Source organism: Mus musculus, chromosome 12 (genome assembly GCF_000001635.26).
Source record: "Mus musculus strain C57BL/6J chromosome 12, GRCm38.p6 C57BL/6J".
Classification (NCBI taxonomy): Eukaryota; Metazoa; Chordata; class Mammalia; order Rodentia; family Muridae; genus Mus; species Mus musculus.
The window spans coordinates 83,099,698-83,121,198 of record NC_000078.6 but is presented as its reverse complement, the minus strand read 5'-3'; the positions used below and the strand labels follow the sequence as shown (position 1 = coordinate 83,121,198).

The window sequence follows — 21,501 nt, the reverse complement described above, 5'->3', positions numbered from 1 at the left end:
ATAAAAGAACAAAGCACGTTAATGCCATTAGGAAAATGAAATAGTAAATGTTTTCTTTTTCTTTCTGTGGGCCAGTCACTGTGGTCATCTGCCTCTTTTCATTCTGTCACCTCTCACCCCAGGTGGAAGTTCTGCTAGATCTCCGCTCTACAGGAGAGGAAAGGAAGACTTAAGGAATTTTGGTGTCTTGGCTATTGTTTCAATTACTGGGATAGAACACTGTGACCAAAGTCACCTGGGGAGGAAGATGGTTAGTTTCATCTTACGTCTCTCAGAGCACACTCCATCACGAAGGGAAGACAGGGCAGGAACTCAGGGCAAGAACTTAGAGGCAGGAAAGGAAGCACACACCGTGGAGCTCTGCAGCTTACTGGCTTGCTTCCCATTGTTTGCTCACCCTGCTTCCTCATACACCCCAGGCTCATGTGCCTGGGATGACCCCACCCACAACGGGCTGCGGGCTGGGTCCTCCATGTCAATCATCAATCAATTAAAAATAAAAAGGTCTATCTGGTAGGGGCATTTTCTCAACTTGAGGTTTCCTCTTCCTAAATGATTCTAGCTTGTGTCAAGTTTGACATAAAACTAGCCAGAACATTAGATGACATTCCCAAAGAGAGGCTGTTAGGACGAGTGTGTTATTATATGTGGAAACACACTTCTATGTGAGTAACAGAGAAAAGGCTAAGAATGGGAACAGGCTTAGGAAGAGAGATTTATTTAAATTTATACAAGTTAGGTCTAGATACATCTTCCTGTCTAGTCTACCTCACAGGCTTGCCTGGGTCATAATGCATTTAGAAGTACCTGAAAGATCACACAGAACCTGTACTCACGAAGGCCAGGTATTCAGTATCTTAGCAAGGCATCACGTACATATTTTTCAAGTTCTCTTATCAAGTATCCCTTGGATAAGGAAGAACACATGCATCTAGGAGGGCAGGACTTGTTAAGCAAACCATGGTGCCTCTATACCATGGACAACTACGTAGTGGTTAATCACAGGCTGTGATCACATTGTCTGAGCCTGGCCCTCAGACTATGCTGGAGAAATAGGAGAAAGCAGATGAGTGAGTAACAGTTATGTGAGTAACACTTCCTCTGCGGGGTTTTGAGGCCCAGATTCTGAGCATAAAGGGAGGAGAAATGGCGGTAAGAAAGAAGAGGCCTAGGAGAACTGCCTGCAATTCTATACCTAAACTGAAAGTGCCAATGCACACACACATGCACACGCACAAGCACACGCGCACACGCACACATGCACACGTACACACACACATGCACACACACACACACACACACACACACGCACACACATACACGAGATGGGGTGGGGGAGGTGGGATGGCCTCAAACGCTCAACTATCTCCCTACTTCAGCTTCCCAATTGCTGGCTTTACAAATGTGTTCAGCTAAATGTATCCTTATTATACATTACAATTTATTTCCTAGCTTGTCCACTGAAAATACTGAGAAACAAACAACCCAGGGACCATGAGCACTAAGCATTTGCTACTAAGAAGAATTGGGGGTCCTTAGCGACATGGCTTCTTCCAGATCCAGGACAGACCACAGAAGCTTGGAGTTTCCTTGCTATTTGGATGACAGCAAAGATTGATGCGGTTATATCAGAAGGAATCAACTGGCTAAACATGGTTAAAAACTCATGCGTCAATAAAAAAAAATCAGTAAAATAGATCATAAAACATATTAAATGTGTTCAAAACTCATGAGTTTAAAAGACACTGAAAACAAAACAAAAACTCCCATCAGTCACCAAATGAGGATGATACCAGGTCACTCACTGTGCTGGAAACCAGCAACAAAGAAAGAATCAAATGTTCTCCTGCCCTTCTTACATGGACTGTAATAGTAGGTAATGGAGGGGCAGTTGAGAGGAATCCCTCCTGTTGGAAGCCTTGCAGCTCATCTACAAGGAACGAAGGCTAAAATGAGGACGTCATGATTTCACTACCCCAGTTAACTAATGGAGTTCAGCAAGAAACACCGAAAATGGCTAAGATATCACAGACACACACACCACAGACACACAGACACACACACACACACATACACATACACAGACACACACACACATACACAGGCACACACACACACAAACACACACACACAAACACACAGACATACACAAACACACAGACACACACAGACACACACACACACAAACACACAGACACACACACAAACACACACACAAACACACACTCAGACACACACAAACACACAGACACACATACACAAACACACACACACAGATAGACAGACAGACATATACACATACACGGAGAAAGAGAGAAAAAGAGAAAGACAGACACACACACACAAAGACACACACACACACACAGATAGACAGACACAGACATATACACATACACGGAGAGAGAGAAAAAGAGAGACAGACACACACACACACAGACAGACATCATTGCATGCCTTGTGACAGAACAGACAGACATACACACATTGACATCACTGCCATGCCTTGTGACCGGACAGACAGACAGACAGACAGACACACACACACACAGCTAGACACAGACACATACACGGAGAAAGAGAGAGAAAAAGAGAGAGACAGACACACACACACAAAGACATATAGACATTATTGCATGCCTTGTGACAGAACAGACACACATACACGTAGACATCACTGCATGCATGCCTTGTGACAGGACACACACACACACACACACACACACACACACACACACACACACACACATCATTGCATGCCTTGTGACAGGGCAGCACAATAAAGTCCACAAGTCAAAGTGAAACCTAATTAAATGTCAAAATTGAACACCCAATTGATAGGAAATGTGGGCGACAGAGGAACATGTTGTGTGGCACCACAGGGCCATCGCCAGAAAGACCCAGACTGAAGCTTTCAGAGGATGAAACATTCAACGTTGTCAAATATCCACAGAGGAGGGAGGAGGGGATGAAGGGAAGGGGGCAGGGTGGCCTGACCTCATCAAATATGCACAGGGGTTGGGGAGGGGAGAAAGAGAATTAAAGTATACTTTAAGAACACACATGTTGGTTTATAGCACTATGCAGCCCTTATTTGGAATCTGGTTTTAAATGGTGTTTTAAAAATTATTTATGGGACTGTTAAAAGTACATACACTTGTCTGACGGTATTAAGGAGCTATGGACACTTTATTAAATCGTGACAATGGTATTGTGGCAATGTTAAAACAAAAAAGGGTACTGTCTTAACTGGTCAGCAGGTAAAAGTGTAGGCGGGGACACAGCAAAGAGGAGATTGGTCACATACTCATGGCCCTTGAGGTTGGATATTGAGGTTCATAAAGGTTTGTGTTTTTGTTCTTTCCCCTCATTTATGTTCAAGAGTTTCCATGAGGAAATGCTAGAGCAAGCCTTCCCTGGTGAAACACTTGGGGTGTCACAGAGACTGGGCACATCATGGCTTGGCCAGTGTCTCTTTCTGAGGTTTCATAACCTTATAACTTCATCATCATGTGTTTCAGGCCATCTGCACAGGGCTTCCTCAAAGAGCTTCTCCACACCCCCCCCCCCCCCGCCTATGGAGTCACATCAATATTGTCCTCAAGAGCATATACAAAGATATGGCGGGGGGCGGGGGGAAGAGTCCTTGTGATTTAAGGATTTTACTCCAAAGCTACCAAGACCACGAGGGCCTCATGATGTCATTGGGTGAAGACTGAGTCAAATCTGCCCAACATGGGCACTCGTGCCTGTTAGTGGACACCAAGATGGGGGAGAAAAGGTGTGGGTGAGGAGCTGTTTTCAGACTGAAGTCTTGAGCGAGTGACAAGGGACACTGGTCATGGCCTTATGTCACTGTTTGCATGGGTATAGCAGTGTAGACTATCCTAAATAGGATGGTAGTGGCAGGGCAAGCCACTCGAACTCTCTGTGTATAGCATCTGTAAGCATCTTGACAGGGCCCTGCAGGGTCGAATTCATCCTGTGGTCTCCATTTAACACCAGAGCTCACACCTTTGGGGTCTTTTCCCACGGCTGAAATGGCCTACTGATTTGTCTGTCTCTCTCACCTGGGTCTTGCTGAAGACAAGGGCTTTCATCTGTTCTTTGTGGTATCTCACCTTTATTCAGGGCCTGGAATATAGACACCCAGAAAACACTGCCTGGGGACAGTCACCATGGAAGCAGTGCAAAGTGTGGGCATCACAGCTGGACAGGGGTGGACTTGATTCTTGACCTGGCCAGCTCCCAATTCCCACTTTAACGGTGTCATGTTATTGTTTTCAGCCTATCTAGTAGAGGGGTTTAGATTTTGTAAAATTCTGTAAATCACTTTTCTTTTTCTCTAGAAAAGATAAGACAGATACAAATGGTCCCACAATATATAGCCGTTTGACTTACAGTACCCTGAAGTTACAACGGTGCATAAGCAATGGGCACTCAATAGATTTCAGATCTGGATCTTTCTCCAACTAGTGCTGCTTGGTATGATCCTCTTTCTAGACACTGGATAGTGAGTGAGCTGAAGCTCCCAGTTAGCCTGTGCTCCTGAGGAAAAGGGCAGATCCCTGACCGTGTTCTGAAAATGATAAGCTTTGACGTGCGTAGTGAGTACATTTTACTAAACTAGTTCAACTCACGGTGGGTTTCCCAGGGTGCAGTTCCACTTAGCATCCTAACTTGAAGAACTATAAATTTCTGTATCTGTGTAGTAATGTAACCTAACAAGAAGATCTTGGGATTTCACTGTACACTTACCTGGCACAGTTTCTACTGACTGACTTATAAATAGTGAAAGCTGATGGTCAAACTACTCATAAAACCTCTGATTTGTATTAAAGGATCGAGTTGTAAAGTGATTAAGGAATGCCCTATGACAATAATTTGGGTCAATGAGCAAACCTGGGCATCTTCAAATGTGTATCTCCCTCCATCTTTGACATTCTGACTGGTTATCTCATAGCTGTGAGAATCCAAGTTGATTGCACTTGGGGCTCCGGGAGCTAGAAACTCTTGCCAGATTTCCTCCACCCTCTTGGCCACGTCCTGTAGAGGTTGCTTCTTGAGATCTTGGACAGACAGCCAGAACCTGGAGCGCAAGCAGAAACACAGTCAGTTCTATTTGGACACTGCTAGAGACGGTTCCAGAGCTGATGCTGTGTGTCCCCTGCCTGTCTTGACGCCACATGTGAGTTCCACAGGACTGCTAAAAGTACAGAGAGTACTGATGGGGACAGAATAAAAGTACACATAAGAAGATGTGAGCTTCTGGGGACTGGCAAGATGTCCTCTTCCCTCTGAGTAAAGAATTCTCAACTCCAGCACAATAGCCATTCAGGCTGGGGGATTCCTCTTTGGTATAGAGGGGCTGTCTCATAGATAGAACACCAAGTCCCAAGCCCCTCCCCACGGCCTACTAGGTATCAGCAGCATCTTTTAAGCTACGACAACTAGCAAATATCTCCAGAGATTACCAAGTGTTCCAGAAATAAAAACTCTGCTTGGTTGAAACATCAACTCTTCTTCATGCAGATCTCTACACAACGTGAGCCCTGCTGTCAAATCTGGCTGGGGCCACTTAGGGACACCAAAATAGGAAAAAGAGATTAAAGCGTCTACTTAGCAGTTAAAAGCACTTGCCGCTTTTCTAGAGCACCTGGGTTCTGTTCCCAGCGTCCACACTGGCCAGCTCACAATTCCTTGTGACTAGTTTTAGGGAATCCAATTCCCTCTTCTGGCCTCCACAGGTACTGTAGGCATGTGGTGTGCATATAAACAGGTAGGTATCTACACACACACACACACACACACACACACACACACACACACACACACACACGAATAAAATAAAATAAAAAAATTAAAAGGAACATGTCCCAAAAGCATGCAGAACCCTGAATTTATAAAAGACATTTTGTCTAGAATGAGCCAGCCACTCATGTTAGAGAGCAACAAGGGGTGGAGGTGGAGGGGGGAGGTAGGGCAGGTATTCACATCAGTTCTCAATATGGTGCCGGGCACCTAGTAGGTCCTCAATAAACAGTTTAGAGGGGATATGTCAGACATAAAGCTGGAGAGGCATCTCTACCAAAAGATTCTTTAGGGAGTATGAGAGAAAAGTACCCACCCTTACTTCCACTTGCCTCCCCAGAATCTCTCAGCTATGGACAGAGCCCCATATGAACACGTTCCATTGAGAGCTTTAGTCAAGTGAGTTAAAGCAACCCCAGCACCCCCTGCTCCAGGATTCTCCAAGGCATTATCTCAGTGGCACCCAGGGCTGGAGGGCACACCCTCCCCTGCAAAGGGGACAGGCCTGTGTCCTCAGTGAGACAGTGAAGGATCCACTGCTGTGCCGAGTGTACAGTGCACAGCCACAGGCAATAGAACACAGACATGAGTGTGTGTGTGTGTGTGTGTGTGTGTGTGTGTGTGTGGGTGTGGGTGAACTCAGATGAGCCATAAGGCAGAAAGGCCATTCAATCTGCCGTTAAATTCCACCCAAAGAAAGATGTACTTGCTTATTCATAGTATTAAATATTTTTATTCTTAAAAAGGAGTTGCGTGTTTTTCTGCAGCTCACAGATGTGTGGCCCAAAGGTGTCACCCAGTGGCAGACCTAAGTAATGCAGCCCCATTTCCACTAGGAACGTTGGGACATTGTGCTTGATTCCAGGCTATCTCCAACTTTCCCAGTTTGCCCTTTAGGAATCTAATGATCTCTTTAAAGAAACCCCCCCCCCAAACCTGAAGAGCCAAGAAGGCAAAGAAGAAAAGAACACCCCTCTATCAAGAAAACAGGGAAGTCAGTTCTGTTCTCAGCCTGGCTCTGTAGCTGTCTGGAATTGTACTGTTCCAGGTAGACTTTGATCATCTGGGAAATGGGTACAAAGTGGGTGAAGGAAGAGGGACCCTGGATGATTTCCCAGCCACACTTAACTCTGGAATGCTTCCAGGCACCTGGGTGGGAGCCAAGGAACAAGCAAGCGGCAGGCCAGTCACCCTGGGATCACCACCTCCCACCCTGAGATTTTAGGATTTCAACTCCCACCCTGAGTGGTGTTTGGGGATAAAAGCTGCCTGGCCTCGAAGATGCTCTTTTCATCTCCTGCCTTTCAGCCCTCCTTGGATCTCATCTACCTCCAGGGAGAGAAGTCGCAGAGCTTTATGGTACCTACTGGGTCAATAAAGGAGCATGGAATGGCCTCTGGGCCAAGTCTCTGGCTGAGGACAGCCTTCTGGGTCATATTTCTCCCTGTGCCTGTGGGGCTTCCGTGACTTCTCGCACAAATAGTTGGTCCATGGGTGATTTTTTTGTTTGTTTGCTTCCTCCATCAGTGTCACTTGGGAGGTCACCTTCTACCATCTGTCCCTTGCTAATCTAGTCTGCTGTGTAGGAAGCCATGGAGACCCCATGGGAAGGCCCTGAGAATATCTGAAGCTTCTAGGCTCTGTAGACCCCTGTGGTTTCAGGGGGCTTCAGGATGCCTTTTGCAGAAGGACGAGAGAGGCACTGTATGGCACATCCTTCCCAGAGTATACAGAAGGAGCAGAGAGGATGTCAAAGCAAACTTCAGAATCAAATCAAATATATTTTTACATTGAAATCAAAAGATTTCTTCCATCAGTTCAAGTTGAGAATTTTCGCTTTATCAAAACACAAGGAAAAACAGCAGGCATGTCACAGGAGAGGGAGAAGGGGAAGTGGGGGGAGGAGGGAGAAAGGGATGGGGGAGGGCACAGAGTGTATAAGAGTGACATTCCCTGGACAGCTTTCTCTTTCTGTGTACATAGGACTCAGCCCAGCCTTCTGTCTGTCTTGGAGATGACCTACCTTGTCTCTCCTAGGTGACAGCAAAAATGTTGTCACAACAGCATCCTGACATCTCTTATGTGTTTACCATCTTGGCTTAGAGGAACCTTTGTGATGATTTGAAATGCAGAACAGGCTGTGGTTTGTGCTTGCCTTCTTCTTGCCTTGCCAGTCTGAGCTGAACTGGGAGCTCAGGCCAACCCCCTCCCTGCCCTCCCATTGCCAAAGAGCCACAAAAGCTTCCTTCTGTGTATCCTCTGTGGATGGGTGGCCCATTGAGGATAGAGAAATGGCTGCTCTTATCAAAAGCCTGCAGGTACCGCTCCGTTGAGGAAGCGGTTAGTTGTCAAATGCCAGCCGCTCCATCAAATGCAACCATCCTGCACTAAGCCCTCGGCTGGAAGCAGAGAGCCTTAGGGACTGGCAGGGCTTGGTGGCTCCAGGGTGTGTGGAGACCACCTGCCTTGCCTCTCCCCTAGCCACTGCCAATTGTCAGAGCAGAGAGAGGTGGTGCTGTGCTGGCATTTGATCTGTGTTCGTGACTTAGAAATGAATGCAGGAGAGGAAACTGGTCTTGGGAGAGGGCAGCTTGCTCCAAACGCACTAGGGTAAAACATCTGGGGTCCATGGAACTGGAGGATGGTCCAGGACTGCCTCACTTGCTCCCTTTCTCCCTAGATGCTGACAAGCAATGGGGGTTTTCTCTTCCAGACTGGCTAGCGCACAAGAAGCCATGCGCCATCGATCATTTACCATTCCATCAGGAGGTCTGTACATCTCCGCACTTACCAGCTTACCTGCCTTTTCACTAGCTAGAATGTTCAGAGGCTATACAACACAGCCCTGAGCTTGCTCCCAGAGAAAAAGTGAACTCCTTGGCAGAAGGATGTGTTTCTGTGCCCTCTGCTGGTCACTGGGTGACTCAGAACAATGGACAAAAAAAAAGAGCTTTTTGTCTGGTTGGGATGCGGGGTTGCCCCCATGAACAACTAGCATGAACAGTGCCCAAGCTGAGCTTGGCACAGGACAGGAGCCACTGCTGAAGTTAGCCACAGCCTTTCAGGAGTCACTCTCTTCTGACTTGTCATCTGTTTGGTTATTGTGGGATCCCCACTGGCCCTAATGAAACTTCTGGGGTCTTCCTAGGGCTTGGGGCAACTGCTGAAGCTATGGCTGGAGATGGAGCTCTTGAGGCAAAACCTGGCACCCCCCTGTGCTTGCTTTAATTGCTTCTTCCCTCAGCTGACACCGTGTGGAAGTAGGGCCATCAATCTGCAGGTTAGAAGAACAACTCTGCCCTCTCAGGAGATGTTACAGCTCATAAAAAATGTAGGGGGACGCTCTTTGTTGCAGGTTTTGATTTTTAACTCATGCCCTGCTGTACAGCTGAGGGTCTCAGGCCAGGAGGACAAAGGTTTGTACAGGGAAGATGGAGCAGGAGCAGGGGCAAATGGCACTGTCACCATTTTGGGGGTTGGGGGTGGAGGGACTTCACAAAACAGGGAAAAGGATAAAGTCAGCTCTGTAGGGCACGCTTCAGGACTGTGAGGCTCCCAACCTGCTGGCCCAGGAGTGGCCACAGTTCTAGGGCAGCTCAACTCTGGACTTGGCTTGGCTGCTTAGAACAAGAGATGAGCGGCCTCTGGTGTAGACAGTCATAGCAACGTGTGTGGTTGGACCTGCCCCCTTCTTCTATCCTCAGGCATCTCATGGACCCACCCTGAAGAAAAAGATCGGGGCCGGGGGAGGGGTGTGGAGTAAGCTGCTTTCTGTACAAGTGTGAGGACCTGAGTTCAGATCCCCAGCACCCATGGAAGGCCAGGTGTGCACGTGTCATTCAGGGAAGACCCTTGGCGTTTGCTGGCCAGCCAGGCTACCAGATCAATGAGCTGCGGGTTCAGTGAGAGATCATGTCTCAAAAAATAAGGCGGAGAATGATCAAGAATGACATCTGATCTGTACTTGTGCTTTCTGAAGACTTTTGTATGTGCATCCATGTGCACATACATACACTCATTCAGGCATCTATATGATCATGTTCATATACCATGTACACAGTGATCAGAAGGGGCCTTCCTGTGATACTATGTCATCACAACTACGTTCCTTGAAAGGTCTAGGCAGTGCTTTGAGGCCCTCTTTTCATTATTCTGAAGTCTTAGGGTAAATTTCACCAATTGGCTACTTCGCTGACACTCCATATGCTGTGCCTGGTAAGACTGAATGAAATATCCCTTGTGCTAGAGAGATTTGAAGAGCACCAGAAGACAGAAATAGGAAAGCACTTTGCAATATACCCAGCTTCCTCTCTTTCTCTCTTTTTCTTCTTCTGTTTTGATTCCAGCATCCGGGGCTCATGACCAGCCCTGGGGAGAGGGGACATCCCAGCAGGACCAATGTAACAGGCAAACAGGAGCCTCAAGCTGTACACTTTCCCCAGCTCCCAGGGGCCACTGTGCACAAAGACCATGATAAAGGTGCACTTGCTCAGCCATGCATGGCTACTGTGGACAAGGGGCAGAGACAGATTAACCCTGAGACCTTGGAACCTGGGTCATGGATTGGTTTAGCAAGGTCTGTAATGAAAGGAATGAACGGAGGGGGGGGGGGGAATGAGAACAGCTATTTTGTGATAAGGGATTGAAGGGTCTTCCAGTCGTGTGACTTAAACTCAACTTTCCTCTTAGTGTCCAATTATTCTGAGTACCATCAACACAGAACCGGGGCCTCCGGAGAGGATTACGGGAAGCTCCCGGGCTGTGCTTTTTCACTCTGCTATTCTATTTTCTTTATCTACCTTCCTGTCGTGGATCAGAGGGGACCTTCTTTAAGTCTGGATTTATGCATGCAGGCTGGGGGCTGGCGCATTCACACGTGTGCACGCACATTCTTTCACCCAAGATTAAATGTAGCCCTCCTGGCACCAGGCAAAGCTGCTGGCAGAGGCACAAATGGAAATAGCAGAAGGGAGGGAACACCTGCCAGGGACACACTCGTCAGTGCACTTGGGACTTCAGTGTCATGCATATCTCCTGAGACTTAGTCTTATTGGAAAATTGGCCCAGGTTATGCTGCAGCTTTTGTCAGCAAAGCCCGCAGACTGCAGTGAGCAGCTAAGCAAGTAGACACCCCTTGGGCCTTCATGGTGAATAGGATTCTATGGTCATTCTTCTTACTATCTATGAGATTTCGGGTGTCAAAGGGCTCTTGAGTCTACTTTCGAGCTGAGAAACCAACAAGAGACATACTCTGAATCATTCCATCGTGGAGCCAGAACAGAACAGAAGGACCTATGGGGGACCCAGCTGGAGATGGAGTTTGGGACTGGCTGACCCCACAGAGAGACCAGATGGGAATGTACGGCTTGTTTCTTGCATGGCCTAGGGAGGCTGGGATTGTTTAATCCATTAAAATAGTACTCAGAGCTGCCTCCTCACTCTGAAACCCCACAGTCCCATAGTTTTACTAGATGAATGGCGTTATCAAAGCCATTTGACTATGTAATCCCATTTAAAAGCCTCCATCGCAACCGTAGCCAGAGAAACTAGTACTTGGATTTGACCCCAGGTGATGTTTTAGGTGTTAACCTAGTGTAGATGATTAGAAGTCAGGGCTTCTGTTGCACAGGCCTGGTCAGGAACCAAAGCAACCCCCTGAGCTGTGGTTAGAATGCTCTAGAGAGACTGCTGAAAGAACTATTGTAGCAGAGCCTGAAGTAAGATCACCTTGTCTAGTTCACAGCCAGCACGGGGCTGATCAGAAAGGCAAAGGTACACCATGAGTACCGACATCATCTCAGGACTGCATGGCCAGGCAGTCATATGGCACCAGGTGACAGATAGTTCATCTTGATTTATGGTTTTTACTTGATTGGCTTGGGAAGGGTTTAGGGGATCAGTGAAGCACAGATCTGCAGTGTGTGTGTGTGTGTGTGTGTGTGTGTGTGTGTGTGTGTGTGTGTGTGTGTGAAACGCATTTCCATAGAGGATAAACTAAGGGAGAAGACAGCCTGGATGTGGGCTGCACTGCCCCCATAGGCTGGGAGCATGGATGTATTGAAAGCGGGCATAGGGGAACGCCCAAGGTGCAGGTGTTCTCTTTCTTTCTGCTCCTTGGCCACGAATGTGTCTGCTGTCTCACCCTTTCCACCAGCATCCACGGAAACCTCTGTAGTCAGGGGCCAAAGTGAACATTTTTCCCCTTGAGTTGTTTCAACTATTGGTCACAGAAACATTTTATCCAATACCCACCTATGGCTAATTCAGTGCCGTGGCTTAGAATATAGTCCCTGTTTTCACTTGGTCCTGTGATGTCTTGTGAACTCTTCAAAGTCAAGCTTAGGCTGTGTTTACTTTCCCTCACATCCATTTCTCCTTCCTTAAAATACTTCCAAAATGGCTCTAGAGGCTACACTTCCTTGTATTTAACTAGTAACATAACAGTTTCTTGTGTATTTTCTTTGTGGACCTACAAGATTGTTTGCAGAGGGAGTTCACACATCTTGACTGTCTAGTACTCCCTAGCAGACCCTGGTTAGGCTTGCTGTAGCCTAGGTTTGCCATAAACATCACCTGATGCATGATCTGGATTTTACACATTAACATAAAAGAATATAGTTCATTTCCCAACATTACAAACTTTGATTTTTTTTTATTTTAAAAATTCAAAAAGTAATGGAAGTCTATTTTATAAATTATCATGTGAACATGGAAATTAGCTTAGTATGTAAAAGAAAACCTGGTGCAAACAGGGTTGGGCTTTTGCGGTGCTGGTAGTGGACCTCAGCTGTGGAGACAGCACCTCTCAGTTAAGAACCACTATGATGGCCAATCTTGGCCATCAAGCAGATTGTACATGGAACCATAACAAAGCCACTAGGCCCTCCTATGGGGAATTTTCTTCCTCAAACTATTTGAAGTGGGGGGAAGACACACTCTAAATGTGAGTGGCACTTTCTGGTGGCAGCCCAAATAAGAGGATGAAGGAAATGCTGCCATTTGCATGACTGCCCTTGCTTGTTGAATTGGATTGGTGTGTTCTGTTGCTGTGGAATTTCTTCACCAATATTACAATCTTTAGACTGAAGATCAGCAGCTCTCCAGAAACCTCCAGGCCTTCAGTGCCAAGCTGGGACTGTTGAGATATCCAGTCTCATGGACTGAATGAGGGCTGTGAGGGCCATTGGTGGACTAACTGGATCACGTACTGTACGTGAGTCTAACGATCCTCCTTTAGTGGATATATCCATCCTGGCAGTTTTTGAGGACCATGACTAAGACAATCACTGAGGGGTCTCACCTAGTGATATACCTAATCACAGTCTGTATCCCCTGGTTATCTGATGTGGGGGTGGGGGGTCTCAGTAAGTCCACAGTTCCTCCTTGTCTGTGAGCAAGAACTTCTTTGCTCTCCCCTTAGCCCTCTCTTTAGTTCACAGCAGCTCTCATTTCCCAGATGTTTTTTTTTTCTTCTCCTAGCAAATAGTCGTTATTTGCATATTTTCCTCCTAAGTTATGGGCCTACAGAAACAATCAGGTATTGTGGCATCCTCTGATCCAGAAATCACACGGAAGTGACAGAATTCTTCTCTAGAAGAAAGTGTGTACTTTCATTAGTGGGTATCGTCCGATCTCTAGTTACACCACACTGACTTGACTTGCTAGGGCTAGGGTTCTAAGTTGAGTCCATCGATGCCCCCTTTCTGTTTAACAATAAATTGTTTGACAATTGCTGTTAACAATACAAGGACCCTCAATCTCTAGAGCTGGCACATTTGGGGGAATGAGTATTCTGAGCTGCCTTTTCACCCTGAAGCCCCTCCATAGTTTTACTCGAAGAATGGTGTTATCAAAGCCATTTGGCTATTAATCTCATTAAAAGCCTCTATTCCAGTTGGGCGTGGTGGCACATGCCTTTAATCCCAGCACTCAGGAGGCAGAGGCAGGTGGGTTTCTGAGTTTGAGGCCAGCCTGGTCTACAGAGTGAGTTCCAGGACAGCCAAGGCTACACAGAGAAACCCTGTCTCGAAAAACCAAACCAATAAATAAATAAATAAATAAATAAATAAATAAAGCCTCCATTCCAACCATAGCCAGAGAAGCCAGTACTTGAATTGACCTCCCACCCCATGATGTTTTATTGAGAAAGAGAGATGGAGAGTCAGACTATTCAAATATACCTGTGTGCGGGCACATACGTGCACACACACACACACACAGAGAGAGATAGAGATAGAGAGAGAAAGAGATAGAGAGGGAGAGAGAGAGGGAGAGGGAGAGAGAGAGAGAGAGGGAGGGAGAGAGAGAGGGAGAAAGGGAGGGAGAGGGGGGAGAGAGAGGGGGAGAGAGGGGGAGAGAGGGGGGGAGAGAGGGAGAGAGGGGGAGAGGGAGAGAGAGGGAGGGGGAGAGGGAGAGAGAGGGAGAGAGGGAGAGAGAGAGAGAGAGAGAGAGAGAGAGAGAGAGAGAGAGAGAGAGAGATAGAGAATACAATCCAAATGTTTACTTACCTGAGATTTTCTGAGCTGAATTCTGACTCCAGGAATCTGAGGAACTGGTCCCGCCCCACCTGGTCCTTCAGTATCTCATCAAAAGAGAAGCCCCAACGCTTCACTCGCTGCTGGCTGGGCTCTTTGCTTTGGGTTGGAGGAGAAAGTTTGAAAGATGATCAGTATTTAAAACAAACAAACAAATAAAAACAAAGCCCCTGTCCGGTGCTCCCAAGCAACTCGTTTGTTTTGCCACTGACGATGAGGGAAAATCATCTCAGGCGTAAGTGACAGAGGATACAGAACCCACACAATTTCCATGTGTGCCCTTTTACACGTCAGTGTAAAATGGGCAGGTGGAGACTCCTTGTTTGGTGAGGGTCACCAAAGCACCCAGCAAGTGACTGCTGTGGACAGGAAGCTGTCCCCACCCCTGATGGACTGAGGGGGCCTCCTCATGCCACTCCCATCAGTTACAGATCCAACTTTCCACTCTTATCCTTTTGGCTCCTTTTCTATTCCCCAGGATATCTCATGAATCCAGCCCTTTGTCTAAGACCCTGGCTCCTTATCTTTCTTCTTCAATATAGAAAGGAGAGACCGGCCTCTGATAAGAGTTAAGTGATGCACCGGGTTATAAACGCATGGCTCTCACCAGAATAAACCAGACTCACTTAGAAACAGCATGCTGCCTTTGCTCACTGCTTTAGACACTGTGCGGTGTTTGTAGGGCACCAGGTAGACACTGTTCTAATCCTCTTACATCTATCTGCTAAAGGGCCGAGTCCTTACAGATACTCTGTGCCATATGCTAGGATTGTCCCGGTTTCCAGATGGGGAAACTGAGATCTAGGGATCAGTTGCCATGAGAATCACAGCTAGGAAGCGATGGGGTCAAGAATCAATCATGTGACTCCAAGCACAGCCTTAAGCTTTGAGCTCATCCCTGTTCTGCAATCTCATATTCACAAGGAAGAAGGCGGGGTCATAGTATCCTCGTGCTGAACTCCTTCAGATCCTCTCTTCCCACACGAAGTCTATTGGCTGACCCTTCTTGAAACAAAGGCTCCCACTTCACAAGTTAGCGCCAGAACCTCTCCTCCCCTCCCCTCCCCTCCCCTCCCCTCCTCAAGATGTGGTCTGCAGATCAAGCAGGATCACAGGTCACAGCCAAAGTTGCTGAACCAGAAACTCCAGTTTCACAAGGGTCCCCAGAGACTTAGTCACAGCAACACTTGGAAACCGCTAGTGGAGACAGAATTTTTCCTTTTAGAGTCAGATAGGCACACCCCCTACCGGTCAGCACATAAGATCATGGGGTTTTCCTTAATATAGAATTGACATACTATCTCTATTTCTCTCAGAAGAGAACAGGTGCATCGAAGTGCTTTAAAAGCAGCACATTCTAGAGGAGGCTCAACAGGAGAACTTCCTGGACGGGTGGAGCCATTTTATATTCATGCTTGGCAGGCTTGGAGTCGCCGTCTCCTCATGCCAGCAAGGTGCTAGTATGGCTGATGACCTGAAGTGAAATTTAGAATGTAAGTAATGAAAGCTTAAACTTGAGTTGTCATCTGTGGCTAGAGACTATGGTACTGGATATGTGGTCTAGATGCAAGCCACCCGGACCCAGCTACCTGGGCACTGACTTGTGTGATTGGCAGCAACGTCTTCTGTTTCTAGGGCAGTGATCAATAGGTTGTATTCAAAGGGACGAGGGAGTCTTTTGCAATATGGCTTGCATTTCCAAGCATAGCTCAATAGGGTCACGGTAGAATGCTAGCCCTATTAGTGCAGGCAATGGGAAATTCTTCCATAAATAACTTCTTACAAAGTATCAGGTTGGGATTTTTGTAGTAAGACATCTGACAATCGATCCTGGATTCTCTCAGAAACAAGCCACAGAATTAATCAAATTTGGCAACTTCCCAAGGGATTGAAAGTACTGTTTGTGGAGACAGTGCCCAAAGTTGAAGCCATCAACAAATTGAAGTCCCGAGAGCAGCAGGAATATTCTTTCCCCAGCGTCATGGTCTGACCTGGGACGGAGAGACATCATCTGCTCTTTACTAGACAATGATGGGAGGTTCTGCAGATGAGCAGGCGGCAGCTCTACCCTCATCAAAGGCTGTGCCCAGAGACTTGGTATGGAGAATGACTCAGTCTTTTTAACAACTGTCTCATGGCTGCAGTTAGCACCACTGCCACCATTTTTCTGATGACAGGCTGTGAGCCAGTGTTCACCCCACCAGATTCCTTGGTGGTGGCAAGATTGGAAAAGGGGAAATCTGAGGTGGGTGAGAAATCTTGGAATGCCCCTGTAGCTATAGAAGCAGAGAAGGAACAGGCATAGAAGTCAGAGATGTCCCCAATGGCACAGGGTCACCCTTTAGCAGAAATGAGAGGATCTGGAGAGACAATATACCCTGAAGTAGTCTGTGGTAGCCACCATAAAGCCTTAACACAATGAATGAGTAGCTTCAAACAGCAGAAGTTTTGGGCCTCACAGTCCACTTGCTGACAATCTAAACACAGGGCGTTAGCAGAACCATGCTTTCTCTGAAGGTTTTAGAGGAAAGTCTTTCCATGTCTCTCCCTCAACTTCTGCTGCTTCAATCCTTGGCTTGCAGACATACTGCTGAATCTCTCTACCTGTATGTTCGCATGGCTTCTTTCCTGTGCTTCCAATTCTACACAGCATTTCTGCTTCATGTGTGTCTGCATCTGCTTGCTTTTCTTTCAAAAACACCAAAGGGTCCACCCTACTCCAGTATGATTGCAATTGAATTAATGATACCTATCACTCTCTTTCCATATAGTATCAGAGTCTTGGGGTTCTAGGAAAAACACAGATCTTAAGATGATACTGTTCAATCCAGTTTCCCGAGTCTTCTCAGTTACCTGCCATTCCTAATCCATTTCTGTAACTTACCCTTCGTATTCGCTCTCCTGCCTCAGTTGGGATTCTGCTCGGCTTAAAGCCTCATGCATACAACCCCCCCCCTTTACCTCTTCCCTTCATCTCTTGGGTATTACCAGCATCACCAGTTTTAAGGTTCAAGAGCAGGTCTGAACACATTGTTACCACTTACACAATCATTGTTAGTAATGAAATCTCTTGATGTCCTGCTCCAGGTGTGCTGGTTTCAATTTCAACTTGACACAATCTAGATTCACCTGGAACAACAACAGGGATTGTCTAGATCGTGAGATCTCACATGTTTTCTAGTAGACCTTCCCAGTGGGGGCATTTTCTCTATTAAGATTTGCCTCTTCCCAAATGGCTCTAGCTTGTTTCATAAACCAGGCCACACAGCTCCTTCTTGTAGCACCTACGAGGTGTGAGGGAATGGTGAAGGGCTTTCCTTACTCTGTTCCCAGTGTCTAGTTGAACTCCAGTATAAGCTAAAGGATAAATCCACATCGGAAAGATGAAGAGATACAAGTAACAAAGCAGACCTGGACTCCAGGCGTGTCTGTCTCCAATCTCCATTCCGTTTCATTCCCAACACTACTTTGCTTTCTACTTCATGCCTCTCATCTGATGTCTATTGAGGAAAGATGTAAGCTGTCTTCAAAAGACTCGAATTGTGTTTGCCTCTTTCCTTAAACTCTTGAGGTGAAATTCTAACTATCAATGTGACATATCTGGGGCGGGGCCTTTGAGATGATTCGCTCACATGTGGAATCAGTGTTCCTATAAGAGACCCAGAGAGCTGCTTCACCCTTTCATCATAGAAAGAGACAGCAAGAAGCTGGCTATCCATGAACCAGTGAGAGGGTCCTCAATCATACAGTGAACCTGCAGGTGCTTTGCTCTGAGACACCCCCAATCTGTTGAACCATGAGAAGGAAATGTATGGTATTTATAAGACACACCATTCATGGTAATTTTTTTTCAGTCACTCTAATGGACTGAGACAAAAATTGGTACTGAGAGGGAATGCCACCCATAGCACACATACTTAAAAAATGGCAAAGGGTGGCAAAGACAGGCAGGAAGAAATTTGAAACATTTGCTGAGAATGGACCCATAAAGATGATTCTGAATGTGTGTGTGTGTGTGTGTGCGCGCGCAAACATGCACACGTGCGCACACGTGCACACGCACGCTTGTGTGCACACACTCAAAAAAACCAAGTAGAAAGGCTGAAGAGAAACTCCTAATCTTAAATAATGCTTAAATAAGTTGTTTCAGAATGTTAGTGAATGTAAAGGCCATGCTGACAAGTCTCAAATGAACACAAGGGAGTTGAAGAATGGTTCTTGTTACAAAGTGGCAGAGACTGGCCAATTCTGTTTGTGTGCCAGTGTTTTGTGGAAGGCAGAACTAGCCAACAATGATACTATTTAGTTACTATTAAGATTATTTCTATATTTAGATATATTTAAATATTATATTTATATTACATAGTAATATTTGTATTATATATTATTATTATTAAATTATTATATAGTATATTTAAAAGTAATAACTAGTACTATGAGTTGCTAAATAGATACTAATTAGATACTACACATATTTAGCCAAGGAAGTTTTCTAAGCCTGTATTGCAGGCACAGCTTGATTCTTCCTAACTGCCTTTAGGAGTACACACAGAGAGAAGAATCAACTAAAGATAGACTTGCTAGTCAAAAGGAACTAGACTCTAAATAAGGAATGAGAAAGTTCCTAGTGTATTCATGTTGTGACAAAGAAGCAAACCAGATGACAAAAAGGAGATCTTGAATGGTGTGGCCAAATGACTGATAGAAGGATATAGTAGGGCTCAGCCATCTAGACGAAGGCCAGGAGCTATTTTTCAGGACAATAGGAAAGTGACATGAACAGATGATTTGGTGGCTGCTAGGCCTGTGACCCCCATTATAGGCTCAGACTGCTACAACCACGAGGAGCTGGAGATGGGAGTTTCAATATGTGCAGGTATCTTCCCGGTTCAAACAGTCCAGGATGCCCATGCCTGGTTCTTCCAGGGCGGAGGTGCTGGCAGAGAGCTTCAGGGTGGACTGTGACCAGTGGGGCTACTTGGACAAACCTCCAGGGCAGAGTTGCAAGGCAGTGGTCTAGCCTGGGGAAGCTGCCAGGCCTTGGTGGAGAGAGGACAATGATTGAGCTGTGGATAGGATGCTGCCCCCCAGATGGGTGTGGCAAACAGAATATCGGTCCAGAAAAGTCACGGGCACACAACTCATCTTCAGAGAGCCGTGGAGGTGGGCTCCCTGCCTCAGCAAGCTTAGTCACCTCAGCTTGGTCTGACAGGCACAGGATCAAGGCAGAGAGAATTACTCTCAGATGAAGCCTTAACATTGCCCTGTTGAATTGAGACTCGCTTGGGACCCACGGCCGGTTTCTTCTCTCATTGGAATGGACATATCTATCTTATATTTCCCATCACCACTTGGAAATAATGTAACTTGTTGGTTTCACAGCTGGAAGGGACTTCAGCTGGAGATGACTTGTATCTTGACTTCTTATCTTATTGAGATGATATTCAGATACTTTAAGGCTGATGTTGTTAGAGAGACTGCTAGTGATATCTGGGCAGCCTACAAGAGTTTATAAACCGGGAGAGCATGTGTAGATTGGTACAGATTAAAATTTTTGTCCCTCCCAGACTCATCTGTTGACATTTTGACCCCTGCGCCCCTCATGATGGTATGAGGGCTGGGGTCTTTGGAAGTCACTGAGCTGTGAGAAGTGAAGTTAATGTCTTTATCAATAGACTTATCAAAAGGCTCCAGCGCTCTCACCTTGCTGCCATAAAAGGACACAGAGGGAAGATACAATTCACTCTGTAGCCAAGCCAAACATGTGATCCTTCTGCCTCTGCCTCCTAAGTGATGAGATAATAGTGACATGTCACCTCGTTCAGACCACGAGCCATGCCCTCTTCAGACACCCAACATACCGCTGCCTCGATCTTGACACTCTCAGTTCCCAGAACAAAGAGAAACACGTTTCTTTTGTTTGCAAGTCACACACAGTCTATTTCGTTTTTCTTTGCTTGACAGCTTCAAGGGATTAAGATAAGATGTCAGAAAAAACTGTGAAGCAAGGGCCAGTCCTCTCAGACATCATATCTAATGGCCCCAGTGTTAGGGCCACGCTGTGAAGAAACAATCTTGATTTCTTTATTTGGGATTTGCCACCCCAAGAACAGCTGGAAGGTCGTGGATATCCCAGTGGGGTGTGGTTCCCTTTCAGTGTTCTCAGTTCCTCTGGGCTTGGCCGTGTCCTCTCATTTGTGGTCACTCAGAGCTGTAGCTGCAAGGTGGTTTAAAAGGTCATCTGAGGGCTGGACTGGGCCTGTGTCCAAACTGCTCCCGTGGCAGCTGACACTGGCTGTTTGTCCAGAACGCATCTGAGGCGATTGACTAGAGTGACCCCACGGGGCTTTCCCAGTGACTTAAACTTCTCCCTGCGTGGCAGACCATTTCAAAGACTTAAGACCGTATGTTTAGAAATTACTGGGACTCTGTATGGCTGCCTCTCAGGGTGTCACTTTGCCACAGTGGTCAAATAAAGCATCAAGGCCAGTATATATGAAAATAAATGTCTCTTTTTGATATAAGGATCAACACTTGCATGGGGGTGGGGGCATTAATAGGGCCATGCTTAGGAACTGACTGCTTTAAGAAAGGAACTTGAGGGACCTGGGGCGATGGCTCAGTGGTTAAGAACACTTGCTGCTCTTGTAGGGGACCAGGGTTCAGTTTCCAGCATCAATTTGATAGCTCACAATAATCTGGAGCAACCTATAACTTCAGTTCCAAGGAATCTGGTGCCCTCTTCTGGTCTCCGTAGGAACTAGGCAGGCCTGTGGCATACACACACATACACACAAGCCAAACACTCATATGCATAAAATAGTTAATAAATCTAATTTTAAAAGAAGCTTAATAATTACACACACACACACACACACACACACACACACACACACACACACACACATCAAGAATTGCCTCTGCCCTTCAGCAGGTCATCTTGGTTAGGAGTGGATTCCTTCAGCCAAGTGGAAGGAACCAGGTTCTATATAACTGTTGTCCACATGCTTGCTCCTCGACACATAGGGAGCCTCAAACCTACCCCATGCAGGGAGGAAATGGCTGATCACAATTCTGTGAGCCACACCAGCTCATGAGGTCCCAACCTTGGATGAATGTTACTACCAGAGTTACTTCCCTTAGGCCTCCCTAAGACACT

The 21,501-nt window shown here is 46.4% G+C and overlaps 1 protein-coding gene across 9 annotated transcripts in view; it reads right to left on the bottom strand.

Annotated features, from left to right (window-relative positions):
* Rgs6 (regulator of G-protein signaling 6) overlaps nucleotides 1-21,501 on the bottom strand; it is a 545,511-nt gene that overhangs the window by 40,863 nt on the left and 483,147 nt on the right. For all 9 annotated transcript variants that reach the window (XM_011244133.3, XM_011244137.3, NM_001310478.2 and 6 more), the window contains 2 exons: nucleotides 14,316-14,441; nucleotides 4,900-5,086 (listed from right to left, as the gene is read on the bottom strand). In XM_011244133.3, coding sequence (XP_011242435.1) covers nucleotides 4,900-5,086; nucleotides 14,316-14,441 — 313 coding nt within the window. The remainder of the gene's footprint in view (nucleotides 1-4,899; nucleotides 5,087-14,315; nucleotides 14,442-21,501) is intronic.